Consider the following 17,368-nt stretch of genomic DNA (forward strand, 5'->3'; position numbering starts at 1 on the left):
TAGATCTGTTAAAAAAAAATGCCATTGGTAATTTGATAGGGGTCGCATCAAATCTGTAGATTACCTTGGGTAGTATAGTCATTTTGACAATATTCATTCTTCCAATCCAAGAACATGGTGTATCTTTCCATCTGTTTGTGTCATCTTCAATTTCTTCGTCAGTGTCTTATAATTTTCTGAGTATTGCCTCCTTAGGTAGGTTTATTCCTAGGTTTGTTTTTTTTTTATGCAATGGTAAATGGGATTGTTTCCTTAATTTCTCTTTCTGATCTTTTGTTGTTAGTGTATAGAAATGCAATAGATATCTGTGTATTAATTTTGTATCCTGCAACTTTACCGAGTTCATTGATGAGCTCTAGTAGTTTTCTGGTAGCTTCTTTAGGATTTTCTATGTATAGTATCATGTCCTCTGCAAACAGTGACAGTTTTATTTCTTTTCCAATTCCGATTCCTTTTATTTCTTTTTCTTTTCTGATTGCTGTGGCTAGGACTTGCAAAACTATGTTGAATAAAAGTGGTGAGAGTGGCCGTCCTTGTCTTGTTCCTCATCTTAGACAAAATGCTTTCAGCTTTTCACTGTTGAATATGATGTTAGCTGTGGGTTTGTCATATAAGGCCTTTATTATGTTGAGGTATGTTCCCTCTATGCCCACTTTCTGGAGAGTTTTTATTATAAATGAGTATTGAATGTTGTCAAAAGCTTTTTCTGCATCTATTGAGATGATTATATGGTTTTCACTTCTAAATTTGTTAAGTGGTGTATCACACTGACTGACTTGTGGATATTGAAAAATCCTTGTATCCCTGGGATAAATCCCACTTGATTATGGTGTATGATCCTTTCAATGTATTGTTGGATTTGATTTGCTAGTAGTTTGCTGAGGATTTTTGCGACTATGTTCATCAGTGATATTGGCCTGTAATTTCTTTTTTTGTGGTGGTATCCTTGTCTGGTTTTGGTATCAGGGTGGCTTCACAGAATGAGTTTGGGAGTGTTACTTCCTCTGCAATTTTTTGAAATAGTTTTAGAAGGATAAATGTTAACTCTTCTCTAAATGTTTGATAGAGTTCACCTGTGAAGCTATCTGGTCCTGGACTTTTTGTTCGTTGAGAGTTTTAAAATTACAGTTTCAATTTCAGTGCTTCTGATTGGTCTGTTCATATTTTCTATTTCTTCATTGTTCAGTTTTGGGAGATTGTACCTTTCTAAGAATTTGTCCATTTATTCTACATTGTCCATTTTATTGGCATATAGTTGCTCATGATCCTTTGTATTTCTGTGACGTCCATTGTTAACTTCTTTTTCATTTCCAATTTTATTGATTTGAGCCCTCTTCCTTTGTTCTTGATGAGCCTGGCTAAAGGTTTATCAATTTTGTTTATCTTTTCAAAGAACCAGCTTTTAGTTTCATTGATCTTTTCTATTGCTTTCTTTGTCTCTATTTCCTTTATTTCTACTCTGAACTTTATGATTTCTTTCATTCTGATAACTTTTGGGTTTTGTTCTTTCTCTAGTTGCTTTGGGTTTAAGTTTAGGTTGTTTGGGATTTTTCTTGTTTCCTGAGGTAAGACTGTAGTGCTATAAACTTCCCTCTTAGAACTGATTTTCCTGTGTCCCATAGGTTTTGGATCATTGTGTTTTCATTTTCATTTGTCTCTAAGTATTTTTTGGTTTTCCTTTTGATTTTTTTCAGTGATCCATTGATTGTTTGGTTGTTTAGTAGCATACTGTTTAGCCTCCACGTGGTTGTTTAGTAGCATACTGTTTAGCCTCCACGTGTTTGTGTTTTTTACAGCTTTTTTTCTTGTAGTTGATTTCTAATCTCATAATGTTATGGGAGAGACCAATTTTTTTTTTTTTTTTGCGGTATGCAGGCCTCTCACTGTTGTGGCCTCTCCCGTTGCGGAGCACAGGCTCCAGACGTACAGGCTCAGTGGCCATGGCTCACGGGCCCAGCCGCTCCGCGGCATGTGGGATCTTCCCATGACCGGGGCATGAACCCGTGTCCCCTGCATCGGCAGGCGGACTCTCAACCACTGCGCCACCAGGGAAGCCCAAGACCACTTTTTTCATCCATTCATTCATTGATGGACACTTGGGTTGCTTTCTTCCTTCTTCCCTCCTTCCCTCCTTTTTTTTTTTAAATTAATTATTTTATCCATTCATTTTTGGCTGCACTGGGTCTTCCTTGCGCACGTGCTTTCTCTAGTTGTGGTGAGCAGAGGCTACTCTTCATTGCGGTGCGTGGGCTTCTCATTGCGGTGGCTTCTCTTGTTGCGGAGCACAGGCTGTAGTCACGCGGGCTTCAGTAGTTGTGGCTCGCGGGCTGTAGAGTGCAGGCTCAGTAGTTGTGGCACACTGGTTTAGTTGCTCCGTGGCATGTGGGATCTTCCCGGACCAGGGCTTGAACCCACGTCCCCTGCATTGGCAGGTGGCTTCTTAACCACTGAGCCACGAGGGAAGCCCCCTCCTTACTTTTTAATTTTTAAAAACTCTCTGGGACAAGAAGCATCATAATATTTATAAAGGAAATTTTAAAAGAAAAATAATCAGCTACAGTGTCCTGCCCTTCTTATATGAACTGTTTTCATTTTCCTCTATTCCCTACCAGCTTTTGTCCATATGCAGTCACTATTAGTGCAGATTTTTATGCTGTCTTGTCTTCTGCTTTACTTGGAGGCTAATCTTTTTTTCATGTTGATACATTGCCTCATGCTGAACTTTTTGACAGATGAGTTCAAGATAATGTTTGCAACTAATACAACTTTAAAAAATCATTTCCCTGTTGGCTGTTTTTAATTTTCCATTATTTTGAATAATGAAATTATTTTGAAATCTTTTGGAATCATTTATGTCTTCCTTCCCTCCCTCGCTTTGGATAAAGGCCCAGGAGTGGGTTTATTAGGTCAAAGGAACGAATGGTTTTAAGACTTTCAAAACATGCTACTGAGGTTGTACTAATTGAAACTGCCCTTTACAGAATTTGAGGGGATGGGTTTTGCTGACAGCCTTACCAGTTCTGGGTGTCATTATTTATGTATCTATTTTGCAGTAGATTAAGTTATAATCACTATTTTCATTCACATTTGATTACCAGTAAAATTAAATTTTCTGCCTAATGTTTACTCCTCAGTTGTATTTTTCTACTTTTGAATTGCCTTCTCGCACACTTTACCAAGTTATCTCATGGCGAGTCAATTTCAAAGAAATTTATCTGTACCTGCTCTTTGTTTGCTGTAGGTATGAATACTTATAGGTATTTTTTTAACATCTTTATTGGAGTATAATTGCTTTACAATGGTGTGTTAGTTTCTGCTTTATAACAAAATGAATCAGTTATACATATACATATGTTCCCATATCTTTTCCCTCTTGCATCTCCCTCCCTCCCACCCTCCCTATCCCACCCCTCTAGGTGGTCACAAAGCACTGAGCTGATCTCCCTGTGCTATGCGGCTGCTTCCCACTAGCTATCTATTTTATGTTTGGTAGTGTATATAAGTCCATGCCACTCTCTCACGTTGTCACAGCTTACCCTTCCCTCTCCCCACATCCTCAAGTCCATTCTCTAGTAGGTCTGTGTCTTTATTCCTGTCTTACCCCTAGGTTCTTCGTGACATTTTTTTTTCTTAGATTCCATATATATGTGTTAGCATACGGTATTTGTCTTTCTCTTTCTGACTTACTTCCCTCTGTATGACAAACTCTAGGTCCATCCACCTCACTACAAATAACTCAATTTCATTTCTTTTTATGGCTGAGTAATATTCCATTGTATATATGTGCCACATCTTCTTTATCCATTTATCTGATGATGGACACTTAGGTTGCTTCCATCTCCTGGCCATTGTAAATAGAGCTGCAATGAACATTTTGGTACATGACTCTTTTTGAATTATGGTTTTCTCAGGGTATATGCCCAGTAGTGGGATTGCTGGGTCATATGGTAGTTCTATTTGTAGTTTTTTAAGGAACCTCCATACTGTTCTCCATAGTGGCTGTGCCAATTCACATTCCCACCAGCAGTGCAGGAGTGTTCCCTTTTCTCCACACCCTCTCCAGCATTTATTGTTTCTAGATTTTTTGATGATGGCCATTCTGACTGGTGTGAGATGATATCTCATTGTAGTTTTGATTTGCATTTCTCTAATGATTAATGATGTTGAGCATCCTTTCATGTGTTTGTTGCCAATCTGTATATCTTCTTTGGAGAAATGTCTATTTAGGTCTTCTGCCCATTTTTGGATTGGGTTGTTTTTTTTTTTTTGTTATTGAGCTGCATGAGCTGCTTGTAAATTTTGGAGATTAATCCTTTGTCAGTTGCTTCATTTGCAAATATTTTCTCCCATTCTGAGGGTTGAATATTTATAGGTATTTTTAATGGAATCCTTCCCTCTCTGTTTTTCTTTAAATGCCGTACATGTGCATGCACACCCACCCACACGCCCCAAATTGCCAAGTGTTGATCTTAAATCAGCCTCGGGAAGGGAGGACTGCTCTCCCTCCTGGGGCACCCACTGTGCCCAGCCCACTGCTGGGTTCCTGGTAAGCATATGAGGGGCAGAGCTGGGAGGCAGGCTGGGAAGTCTGCAGTTTCCTTTCTGGACCAGAAATCGCTGAGCCATTGCACAGCTTTAGAAATCTACAGGTGGTTTCAGATTGTAGGCGCATCTATCTCCGGCCTGCTCAGGCCCCTGCATTCCAGTTTTCTCTTCCGTTGTCTCCTTCCCTCCTCCAGAGCCAAGTTCCCAGCAACAAGGCCTAGCACAGCACTTCAGACAGTTGTGGGTGCATTTCTGCTTGGGCGTCACACGGCTTATGGGCTGTTTTGATGCATATTAGGAAAGGATGAACAAGCACTACACATTATGGCTTGGGACAAGGCTAAAGTTAATTCGACTCTTTCTTAAAGTAAATGGCAGACTACAGGCACACCTCAGAGATACCGGGGTTCAGTTCCAGACCGCTGCAATAAAGCAAGTCACGTGAATTTTTTGGTTTCCCACTGCGTCTGTTATGTTTATACTACACTGTAGTCTATTACGTGTGCAATAGCATTGCTTCTAAAAAAACAATGTACATACCTTAATTAAACCATAACACATATAATAATAATGAAAACGTCTGAAATACTGTGAGAATTACCAAAATGTGACACAGACACGACGTGAGCAATGCTCTGTGAAAAATGGCACTGATAGATTTCCTCGATGCAGCGTTGCTACAAACGTTCAATTTGTAAAAACAAAAACAAAAACACAACATCTGCAAAGTGCAATAAAACAAGGTGTGCCTGTAGACGGCACAATGCTGTTGAGAATGTAGAAGGCAGATGGTTGTTGTTGGGCAGCCTTGGGGATCAGCGCCAGCCTGGCCATCTGCTAGTTGTGTGACCTTGGGTACATCCCCTGGGCTCTCTGAGCCTGCTGTTTCTATTACATGGGGATCGTGCACTCCTCATTGGGTTATTATAAAGTCTGAGAGAAGAGCAAATGTCTTTCAAAGAGCAGTGCCTGTACTCTGGGATCTTCTAGTTGTAACCATGGCAACATGGCATCTGCTCAATCAATCACGACAGCCATCACCTCCCACTTCCCTCCAGAGTGTGGGAATGAGCAGGACCGGCTCCCTGATTCCCATTCACTCCTAAAAGCTCTAAAACTCTCTAGAGCTCCTTCTTCTAAACTTCACTGAGCATCTGCTGTGTGCCAGGCATTTACGTGTGGGGAGGCCAGGGACAGTCTGGCGTCTGGCCCTCTGGTGGCCCCATGCCTCATTGCTGACACTTCACCCTTTGCTCTGGACTCTGGACTTGGTGTAGAGAGGGCCCTGGGAACCCCCTACTGGTGGGCAGGTTTCACAGCCACCCAACACCCCCCACCCCACCCCCTGCCAGTCTCTCCAGTGGATGGCTAACCCCAGCAATCTAATGGACATGTTCTTGGAATCTGCCAGCTTTATTTTTTCAGTTGAAAACTCAAGGGAAAAGCCTCCCCCCAAAGAAAGTGAACAACTTTTAGGGCTGTAACTCTTGGGGTCTGAGTGCCCAGGTGCAGAGCACACGTCTGTGGAAACCGGCCCCCTGGAGCATTCAGTCTTAGAGTCAGGCTCTACCCCAAAGAGGGAGGCACCCAACCAGGCTTGTGGTTAAGGGATTTGGGACCATCAGTTCCCCCTCAAGGATCCTCATGCCTCAGGGGAGACCCTGAAGAGGGCAGGGGAAGCCAATCCCAGGCTAGGAGACCCGGGGCAGCCTGGCTCATACAGCTGAGGCTTCCGAAACAGCAGCCAGCGAGTGACTAAATATCTCAGGCAGAACAGTTGCTGGAGTGGCTTCCGCTCTCCAGAGCTGGGCCCGGCAGGCCAGGCTGCCTCCTGGAATTACAGGGCAGGTGTTGAGGGAGGTGGAGCATTACCCAGACCAGTGTGGGCTTTACCGCCCCCAGAAGCATTCTGAAATCAATGCCTAACAGCCCTTCTTTCCTGGATCTGTGTCTTTCCTGGTCTTCTCTGAGTTTCTTGGCATTTCGTGCTGCTTGTCCTGCCCCAGACAGGAATCTTGAGCTTGCTGACGAGATGGGATTGTGGTAGGAGGAGAGGGAGTCTGAAATCTTTGGCAGCCTGGTGCTGGCTCAGGCAAAATCTCAAACTGCAAAGAAAAAAGAAGAGAAGTAAGGCTTTGCTGTGGGCCCAGAGGACAGGGAGCTCCCGCCGTTTCCTGGAAGCGAGCTGAGGGCCCCTGTTATAGCCCCTGGCATGCTGTAGGCCCAGCAGGGTCAGGCCTCGAGTGGCCCTCATTAAAAGGACATCTCCCCCTTTGGAAGAGCAGTGGGTATGGTTAGATGGTTCCCTGCACTTGTGAGACATGCCCTCACCCCGACCCCAGGAGTTCCTGGCCTGGGAGAGGGCTGAACCCCAGCACGTGATGCTTTGGGAGCATGGAGGGTGCACCCAAATTGGGGGGTAGAGGGGAGTTCAGGGGCTGAGTCCTGATGAAGAGAGGGTATCCAGGTCATGAAAGCAGCAGGGACATTCAGATGTTTCCAGAACATTTGGTGACATCTGAATTACTTCTCTTTACTTTCAGAAGGAGCCAGCCTTACCCCTTGGATATCCAGCTCACACTGAAGCAGGGACCTCTTTAACTTAGGGGTCACAGACCCAGGAAGACCCTCGGCACCTCTCTGGGCAAGGCACACCATCAGCAGGTAAGGCTTTGTTTGTTTTTTTTTAATTTATTAATTTTTGGCTGTGTTGGGTCTTTGTTGTTACATGCAGGCTTTCTCTAGTTGCAGCGAGCGGGGCCTACTCTTTGTTGTGGTGAGAGGGCTTCTCATTGCAGTGGCTTCTCTTTGTTGCGGAGCATGGGCTCCAGGCGCAGGCGCTTCAGTAGTTGTGGCACACAGGCTTCAGTAGTTGTGGCTCGCGGGCTTAGTTGCTCCGCGGCATGTGAGATCTTCCCAGACCAGGGCTCGAACCCATGTCCCCTGCATTGGCAGGCAGATACTTAACCACTGTGCCACCAGGGGAGTCCCAGCAGGTGAGTTTTAATCTCTGTACTTCATTTCTTTTTCTGGTCTTACTGAGTGTGATGGGGTCATCAGTACAATATGTAATAGAAACAGAGAGAAAGAGTGTCTATCTCCTTGCTTCTGATGTTTCTCCATCAACTGTGATGTTAAAGGCTGGATACCAAATACCTCAAGTTACCAGGTTAAGGAAGGTCCCTCCTAGCCCTCATTTGCTTAGAGAATTTTTTGAAAAGAAAATATGAGCATTAGACAATCTTATTAAATTCCTTTTCTGTCATCTGTTGATACGATATCTTTGGTTCTTTCCAGATATGATATTTTTAAAATTTTCTAGTTCCCTGCCAAAATTTTTTTTAACATCTTTATTGGAGTATAATTGCTTTACAATGGTGTGTTAGTTTCTGCTTTATCACAAAGTGAATCAGCTATACATATACATATATCCCCATATCTCTTCCCTCTTGCGTCTCCCTCCCACCCTCCCTATCCCACCCCTCTAGGTGGTCACAAAGCACGGAGCTGATCTCCCTGTGCTATGCAGCTGCTTCCCACTAGCTCTCTGTTTTACATTTGGTAGTGTATATATGTCCATGCCACTCTCTCACTTTGTCACAGCTTACCCTTCCCCCTCCCCGTGTCCTCAAGTCCATTCTCTAGTAGGTCTACATCTTTATTCCCGTCCTGCCCCTAGGTTCTTTATGACCGTTTTTTTTAGATTCCATATATATGTGTTAGCATACGGTATTTGTTTTTCTCTTTCTGACTTACTTCGCCCTGTATGACAGACTCTAGGTCCATCCACCTCACTACAAATAACTCAATTTCGTTTCCTTTTATGGTTCCTTTTGGTTTCCTTTTATATTCCATATATACAATGGAATATTAAATATTCCTTTAATATTCCATTGTATATACGTGCCACATCTTCTTTATCCATTCATCTGTCGATGGACACGTAGGTTGCTTCCATGTCCTGGCTATTGTAAATAGAGCTGCAGTGAACATTGTGGTACATGACTCTTTTTGAATTATGGTTTTCTCAGGGTATATGCCCAGGAGTGGGATTGCTGGGTCATATGGTAGTTCTATTTTTAGTTTTTTTAAGAAACCTCCATACTGTTCTCCATAGTGGCTGTATCAATTTACATTCCCACCAACAGTGCAAGAGGGTTCCCTTTTCTCCACACCCTCTTCAGCATTTGTTGTTTGTAGATTTTCTGATGATGCCCATTCTAACTGGTGTGAGGTGATACCTCACTGTAGTTTTGATTTGCATTTCTCTAATGATTAGTGATGTTGAGCATCCTTTCATGTGGTTTGTTGGCCATCTGTATATCTTCTTTGGAGAAATGTCTGTTTAGGTCTTCTTCCCAATTTTGGATTGGGTTGTTTGTTTTTTTGATATTGAGCTGCATGAGTTGCTTGTAATCCCTGCCGAAATTTATGGTCTGTGTTGGATAAACCCATTTCTGAATTCCTGTGGGTTTGTGTCTATTGTCTGACTCTGCTGGTTCTTGCTCTTAGAATTTTGTCTCCTTAAGTGTGTTCGTTTTTTATAATTACAGTGGTTATAAGTTCAGTGTTTAGAGTTGTATCACCATGCCTAGCATATGAAGTAGGTGCTCAGTAAAAATTTTTTAATTAAAAGATTCTTAGTTGTGGCAAAATATACATCACAAAAAAATTGACCATCTTAATAAGTGCACAGGTCAGTAGTGTTAAGTACTTTCACTTTGTTGTGCAACTATCACCACCACCCATTCTCCAGAACGCTTTTCATCTTGCAAAACTGAAACTCTGTCCCCATTAAACAACTGCTATTATCCTCTTAGACCAGCCCATGGCAACCATCATTCTGTGTTCTGTCTCTATGAATTTGACAACTCTAGGTACCTCATAGAAGGGGAATCATACAGTATCGGTCTTTTTGTGACTGGCTTGTTTCATTTAGCATAATGTTCTCAAAGTTCATTCATGTTGTAACTTTTGTCAGAATTTCCTTCCTTTTTAAGGTTGAATGATATTCCATTGTATGTATATATATATATTTGCTTATCCATTCAATTGCTGATGGACACTTGGGTTGCTTATAACTTTTGGCTATTGTGAATAATGATGGTATGATGGGTGTATAAATATCTTTGAGATCCTGCTTTCAATTCTTTTGGGGTATATACCCAGAAGTGGAATGACTGGATCATATGGTAATTTTATTTTTAATTTTTTTGAGGAACTGCCATGCTGTTTTCCATATTAGCTACACCATTTTACATTGCCACCAACAGTGCATGATGGTTCCAATTTCTTCACATCCTTGCTAACACTATTTTCTAATTTTTTGATAGTAGCCACTCTAATGGGTGTGAGTTTATATACCATTGTGGATTTGATTCACATTTCCCTAATGATTGGTGATATCGAGCATCTTCTCATGTACTTGTTGGTTATTTGTATATCTTCTTTGGAGGAAAGTCTATTCAAGTCCTTTGACCAATTTTATTTTTTTTATCAGAGTATAGTTGCTTTACAATATTGTGTTTGTTTATACTTTACAGCACAATGAATCAGCTATCTGTATACATATATCCCCTCTTTTTTGGATTTCCTTCTCATTTAGGTCACCACAGAGTACTGAGTAGAGTTCCCTGTGCTATACAGTAGGTTCTCATTAGTTATCTATTTTATACATAGTATCAATAGTGCATATATGTCAATCCCAATCTCCCAATTCATCCCCCCACTTCTCCCTTGGTATCCATACGTTTGTTCTCTACATCTGTGCCTCTGTTTCTGCTTTGTAAATAAGATTGTCTGTACCAATTTTTTCAGATTCCACATATATGCGTTAATATATGATATTTGCTTTTCTCTCTCTGACTTACTTCATTCTGTATGACAGTCTTTAGGTCCATCCATGTCTCTACAAATAACCCAATTTCGTTCCTTTTTATGGCTGAGTAATATTCCATGGTATATATGTACCACATCTTTATCCTTTCCTGTTGATGGATATTTAGGTTGCTTCCATGTCCTGGCTATTGTAAACAGTGCTGCAATGAACATTGGGGTGCATGCGTCTTTTTGAATTATTGCTTTCTCTGGGTATATGGCCAGTAGTGGGATTGCTGGGTCATATGGGAGTTCTATTTTTAGTTTTTTGAGGCACCTCCATACTGTTCTCCATAGTGGCTGTAACAATTTACATTCCTACCAACAGTGTAGGAGGGTTCCCTTTTCTCCACACCCTCTCTCCAGCATTTATTGTTTGTAGAGTTTTTGATGGTGGCCATTCTGACTGGTGTGAGGTGATACCTCATTGTAGTTTTGATTAGCATTTCTCTAATAATTAGTGATGTTGAGCATCTTTTCATGTGTTTGTTGGCCATCTGTATGTCTTCTTTGGAGAAATGTCTATTTAGGTCTTCTGTCCATTTTTTGACCTACACTCTTTTTTTGGCTGTACGTGGCCTCTCACTGTTGTGGCCTTTCCCGTCGCGGAGCACAGGCTCCGGACGCACAGGCTCAGCGGCCATGGGTCACGGGCCCAGCCACTCCACGGCATGTGGGATCTTCCCGGACCGGGGCACGAACCCGTGTCCCCTGCATCGGCAAGTGGACTCTCAACCACTGTGTCACCAGGGAAGCCCCTCTTCTGCCCACTTTTTGACTGGGTTGTTTGGGTTTTTTTGATATTGAGCTGCATGAGCTGTTTGTATATTTTGGAGATTAATCCTTTGTCAGTTACTTCATTTGCAAATATTTTCTCCCATTCCATAGGTTGCCTTTATACTCTGTTGATTGTGTCATTTCATGCACAGAAGTTTTTAATTTTGATGAAGTCCAGTTCGTCTATTTATTCTTTTATTGCTTGTGCCTTTGGTGTCATATCCAAGAAATCAATGGCAAATCCAATGTCATGAAGCTTTCCCCCTGTTTTTTTGTAAGAGTTTTATAGTTTTAGTTCTTATATTTATGTATTTGATTTATTTTGAGCTAATGTTTTTATAGGGTGTAAGGTAAGCGTCCAACTTCATTCTTTTCATGTAGATATTCAATTTTCCCAGCATTGTTTGATGAAAAGATTGTACTTTCTCCATTGAATGGTCTTGACATACTTGTCAAAAATTATTTGACCATATATGCAAGGGTTTATTTCTGGGCTATTTTATTCCTTTGGTCTATATGTCTGTCTTTATGCCAGTACCACAGTGTTTTGATTACTGTAGCTTATGTTAAAAGTTTTGAAACCAGGAAGTGTGAGACCTCTAACTGTTCTTTTTCAAGATTGCTTTGGCTACTTGGGGCCCCCTTGAGATTCTGTATGAATTTTAGGGTAGGTTTTTATATTTCTGCAAAAAAAGCCATTGGGATTTTGACAGAGATTGCGTTAAATCTGTAGATCAGTGAGTAGTATTAATATCTTAATGATATTAAGTCTTTCAATCCATGAATATGGGATATCTTTCCATTTATTTGTATCTTCTTTAATTTCTTTCAGCAGTGCTTTGTAGTTTTCAGTGTATACGTTTTTCACCTCTTTGGTTAAGTTTATTCCTAAGTATTTTATTCTTTTTGATGTTATTGTAAATGGAATTATTTTCTTAATTTCCTTTTTGGAATGCTCATTAGTGTATAGAAACACAATTGATTCTTGTGTGTTGACTTACATTCTGCAACTTTGCCAAATTTGTTTACTAATTCTCATAGGTTTTTAAATTTTTTTAAGCTTTAGTATTTTCTACATACACATGGTTTTTTAGATATATATGATTGTGTCATTTGAGAACAGAGATAACGTCTTTCTTTCCAATTTGGATGCTTTCTGTTTCTTTTTCTTGACTAATGGTTCTGGCTGGGACTTCTGATACTACTTTAAATTGAAGTGGCAAAAGTAGGCATCCTTGTCTTGCTCCTGATCTTAGAGGAAAAGCTTTCAGTCTTTTACCATGGAATATGGTGTTATCTATGGGCTTGTCAAATATGGCCTTTATTATGTTGAGGTAGTTTCCTTCTATTCTTAGTTTGTTGAGTGTTTTTATCATGAAAGGTGTTGAATTTTGTCAAATGCTTTCTCTACATCAGTTGAGATGGTCATGGTTTTTTTTTTCCTTCATTCTTTTAATGTGGTGTATTACATTGATTTTCCTATGTTGAACCATCCTTGCATTTCAGGAATAAACCCACTTAGTTATGGTATATAATCCTTTTAATGTGCTCTTGAATTCTGTTTGCCAGTACAGTTGTTCCTCAGTATCCACGGGGATTGGTTCCATGGATACGAAAATCTGTGGATGCTAAAGTCCCTTATATAAAGTCCGTTATATAAAGTGACATAATATTTGCATACAGCCTATGTACATTCTCCTGTATAGTTTAAATCATCTCTAGATTACTTATAGTACCTAATACAATATAAATGCTATGTAAATAGTTGCCAGCATGTAGCAAATTCAAGTTTTGCTTTTGGAACTTTCTGGATTTTTTTTCAAATATTTTCAATCCGTGGTTGATTGAATCTGTGGATGTGGAAATCATAGATATGGAGGGCCAACTGTATTTTTTTTTGATGATTTTTGCATCTATATGCATCAGGGATATTGTTCTGTAGTCTTCTTGAAGTGTCTTTGTCTGGCTTTGGTATCAAGATAATTCTGGCCTCATAAAATAGGTTTGAAGATGTTCCCTCTTCAGTTTTTTTTTAAAAATATAATTTAAATTTATTTATTTATTTTTGGCTGTGTTGGGTCTTCATTTCTGTGTGAGGGCTTTCTCTAGTTGTGGCAAGTGGGGGCCACTCTTCATCACGGTGCACGGGCCTCTCACTATCGCAGCCTCTCTTGTTGCAGAGCATAGGCTCCAGATGCGCAGGCTCAGTAGTTGTGGCTCACGGGCCTAGTTGCTCCGCAGCATGTGGGATCTTCCCAGACCAGGGCTCGAACCCATGTCCCCTGCATTGGCAGGCAGATTCTCAACAACTGCACCACCAGGGGAACCCCCCCCCCCTTCAGTTTTTTGTACGAGTTTGAGGAGCCTTGGTTTCAATTCTCTAAATGCTTGGTAGAATTTACTAGTGAAGCCATCTGGTCCTGGGCTTTCCTTTGTTGGGAGGTTTTTGATTAGTGATTCAATTTGCTTGCTAGTTATAGGTCTTTTCAGATTTCTGTTTCTTCATGGTTCAGTTTTGGCAGGTAATATGTTTCTGGGAATTTATCCATTTCATCTAGATTGTCCAATTTGTTGTCACACAAGTGTTCATAGTACTCTCTTATAATCCTTTTTGGTTCTGTAAAAATCAGTTGTCATGTTCCCTATTTCACTTCTGATTTTACTTACTTGAGTCTTCTTTTTTCTTATTAGTCAGTCTAGCTAAAGATTTGTCAATTCTGTTGATCTTTTCAAAACACCAACTTTTGGTTTTGTTGACTTTCTCTCTTGTTTTTCTACTCTCTACTTCATTTATCTCTGCACTAATCTTTATGATTTCCTTCCTTCTGCTAGTTTTGGGTTTGATTTGTTCTTTTCCAGGATCCTTAAGGAGTAAAGTTAGGGTGTTAATTTGAGCTCTTTTTTAATGTGAGGATTTACAGCTGTACATTTCCTTAGTAGCACTGCTTTCTCTAAATTCCGTAGTTTTGGTGTGTTGTGTTTTTGTTTTCATTTGCCTCAAGATATTTTCTAATTTATTTTGTGATTTCTTTGACCCATTGAGTGTTTAAGAGTGTGCTGTTTAATTTTGTACAATTTGTGATTTTTCCAGTTTTCTGTCTGCTATTTCTAGTTTCTTTCCATTGTAATTGGAAAATAAGTTTGTATGATTTCAGTTTTTAGAGGTTTATTAAGACTTGTTCTATGGCCTAATATCTATCTATCTAATGTCTATCATGGAGAATGTTCAATGTATACTTGAGAAAAATGGATACCCTGTTGCTGTTGGGCTGTATATATCTGCTAGGTCTGGTTGATTCTCAATGTTGTTCAAATTCTCTATTTCCTTATTGATCTTCTCTTTGGTTGTTCTATCCATTATTGAAAGTGTGCTCTCTTTTGGTTACTATTTGTATGGAATATTTTTTTCCATCCTTTCACTTTCAACCTGTGTGTGTCCTTAGATCTAAAGTGAGTCTCTTGAAGACAGCACAAATTGCATTTTTCAGCTCCAGAATTTGTTTACTGTAATTTCTACATCTTCGTTGATATTCTCATTTTTCTCATATATTGTTTTCCTGATTTCACTTAGTTGTCTGCCATCTTTCTTCTCCTTCATCTGATTGAGCATATTTAAGACAGTTGTTTTAAAGCCTGTCAATAAGGGGCCTATGTTTCTTAAGAGTTAGTTTCTGGAGATTTACTGTGTTCCTCTGAATGGGCCCTATCTCACGGTTTCTTTGTATGTCTTGTCATCTTTTGTTGGAACTGAGCATTTGAAAAGACATCCACCTCTCCCATTCTTTGCAGACTGTCCCTGTGCAGGGGAAGGCCTTCACTAATCAACCTGGTATGAAAGCTCAGGGTTCTCTCAAATACTTTCTATGGGCGCATCTTCCCTGGGCCTGAGTGTGTGCTTTAACTCCACATCCTCAGTAGACACAGCTGCTTTTAAATGTCCTAATTTCCCCAGCTTTCACCCCTGCTTCTTCTCAGGGGCTTAGATATAGTATTGTATTCCTCTGTCCAAAGTCTTGCTCCCAGTCACCTACAGGACTGCAGACTCCCTGCAGCTGCCTCTGGCAGCAGCACCCACTCCTGCTTTCAGCAATCACCCACATGATATCCAAAGGATGCCACCATTCTCCTCATCACTAAGTCAAGAGAAACCTGTTCCTCTGGCAGGTCCCAGACAAGTCAGAACATTGCAAGCAAGTTCCACTCCTTTCCTTCCCTCCCAAGGGATGAGCCAGGAGCTAGCTGGCTTCTTCAAAACTGTATTGTGGAAGGCAAGCACAAATGCCATGAAATTTCCTGCATTTAGAGTGAGACGTTTTCTCAATCAGGCAGTCACTTGGTTGTTGCTGCTGCTTAACTGGTTTCTAGGGTTCTCACAAAGCTACTTTGGTCCATGTATTGTTCTATATTCAGTGTTTCCATGGAGGACTGAGGATTTGTACATTTGTAGATTCCTAGCCTGCCACCTGTTGATGTCACTCTCCTGTCTTCCCCTGGATTTTGATCCAGATATTTCCAATACCCCATTTTCTCTATCTTGTTTAACATTATTAGATATCCCACCAGAAGGACTGTTTTGAATTACCTAGTTTAAATTGCCTACTTTAGTACACTGTTCTTAAATACCATCCTTGGGTTCCAGAGATTGCTTCCAATTGGTTAAGATGTTTTCTTACGTCTCAACATATTTTTGAATTTCACTAACATATTAGTAACATCTACGTTCAAGTTTGCAGTTGGGCTTCTAACTAACTTTCCTCTTGTATTGTCCTTGGGTTTTTGTCTCCCATAAGATAACACTAACTTCATTAAAATGAGGTAGGAAGAGGAAGGTTTCCTTTTTATACTCTGGAACAGTTATAGTAAATTATTACAACTTGCCTATAAAACTGTGACTCTGATGTTTTATATTTAATTTTAAAGCCTTTTTATTTTAAAATAATTATAGAATTGCAGGTAGTTCAAAGATAGTACAGAGTGTCCTGTATATATTTCATCCCATTTCCCCCAATGGTTAATCTTCCATAATTATAGTACAATATCAAAACCCAGACACTGACATTGGTAGAATGTGTGTGTGTATAGTTCTATGACATTTTGTCTGTCACAGGTGTGGATTCATGTAACCACTACCACCATCAAAATACAGAACTGTTCCATCACCACAAACATCTCCCTTTTCCACCCTGTTGTAGTCACACCCACTCCTCCTCCCAGTAGCTGCTACTACTAACTGTTCTTTTGCGAGGTTCATGAATAATTGCTCTGTTATCAGGGGGTCCACTGCCGTTGTTTGTTGCAGTCGCCAACTTCTGTGTCTATGTAGTGGGACTTCAGTGTCTATGTAGTGGGACTTCAGCTGTGGGAATCATGCACGACCTTGGTTTCAGGTGTGCCCAGGGGTTCCCAGACCTTGTAGGGCGTGTACATTCACACCCCTTAACAGCAAGTCTGTGGTTCTGAGTTTTCAGCAGCTGACTTCATAGCTGCCTGACCTCCCCGAGCTCTCGTCTCCTGTGCTGTATGTCACAGGGCTCACTGGACCTGGGGTGGAAGGTGGAGGTTGTGGCCCTCTTTTTCTCTTTCTTAATAAGTACTCCTTCACACATACTTTGCTTTGACTCTTAGCTCACTGTACAACAACTGAGTACCTGTCCTCTCGGCGGAAGCTAAGAGAAAAGAATTGGTTTTCCCTCTGGGATGGAAGGCAGAGGTCAACCTTCCGCCCCCAGGCAGGGGTCAGACTGCTTACCGCACTGTGGAGGAGGGTCCAGGGGCACGAAGCCCCGGGCACACAGGTGGATGTAGGCGGCCGCCAGGTTGCAGGCAGGTTGGCGCTCCTGGGTGCCACAGGTGTCCTGGACACATAGGCTGAGGAAGGGTGTGGGGTCCACCTGAAATCCAGCACCCATAGTCAGTGTCCTTGCCCACCACACCCTGGGGAGCAGCACAGAGGAGGGCTATAGGCTAGATCAGGGCAAGGGCCTTCTCTGTCCTGCAGTCCACCTGCTGAGTGGCCTCTGCAGCTGCACACTCACCACCCCGAAGCAGTTCCCCAGGCTGGAGCGGGGGTCCTGGAAGAAGGCCCGGCAGGTGAGGCTCTGTACCGGGCATGCCAGCCGAGTCTTCTCCATGGCCCTGCAGTCACCACCCACCTGGGGAGACGAACCCA

At 41.3% G+C, this 17,368-nt stretch overlaps 1 protein-coding gene across 1 annotated transcript in view; it reads right to left on the reverse strand.

Moving 5' to 3' along the window:
- Positions 1–6,006: 6,006 nt before the first annotated feature.
- The window catches only part of LOC132437672 (uncharacterized), a 182,470-nt gene continuing 171,108 nt past the window's right edge, over positions 6,007–17,368 (reverse strand). Inside the window, exons 66-68 of the mRNA XM_060031004.1 lie at positions 17,235–17,351; positions 16,949–17,090; positions 6,007–6,650 (exon numbers count right to left, since the gene is read on the reverse strand). Coding sequence (XP_059886987.1) covers positions 6,646–6,650; positions 16,949–17,090; positions 17,235–17,351 — 264 coding nt within the window. The 3' untranslated portion in view covers positions 6,007–6,645. The remainder of the gene's footprint in view (positions 6,651–16,948; positions 17,091–17,234; positions 17,352–17,368) is intronic.

The sequence above is a fragment of the Delphinus delphis genome, chromosome 15, assembly GCF_949987515.2.
Source record: "Delphinus delphis chromosome 15, mDelDel1.2, whole genome shotgun sequence".
In the NCBI taxonomy this organism is placed as follows: domain Eukaryota; kingdom Metazoa; phylum Chordata; class Mammalia; order Artiodactyla; family Delphinidae; genus Delphinus; species Delphinus delphis.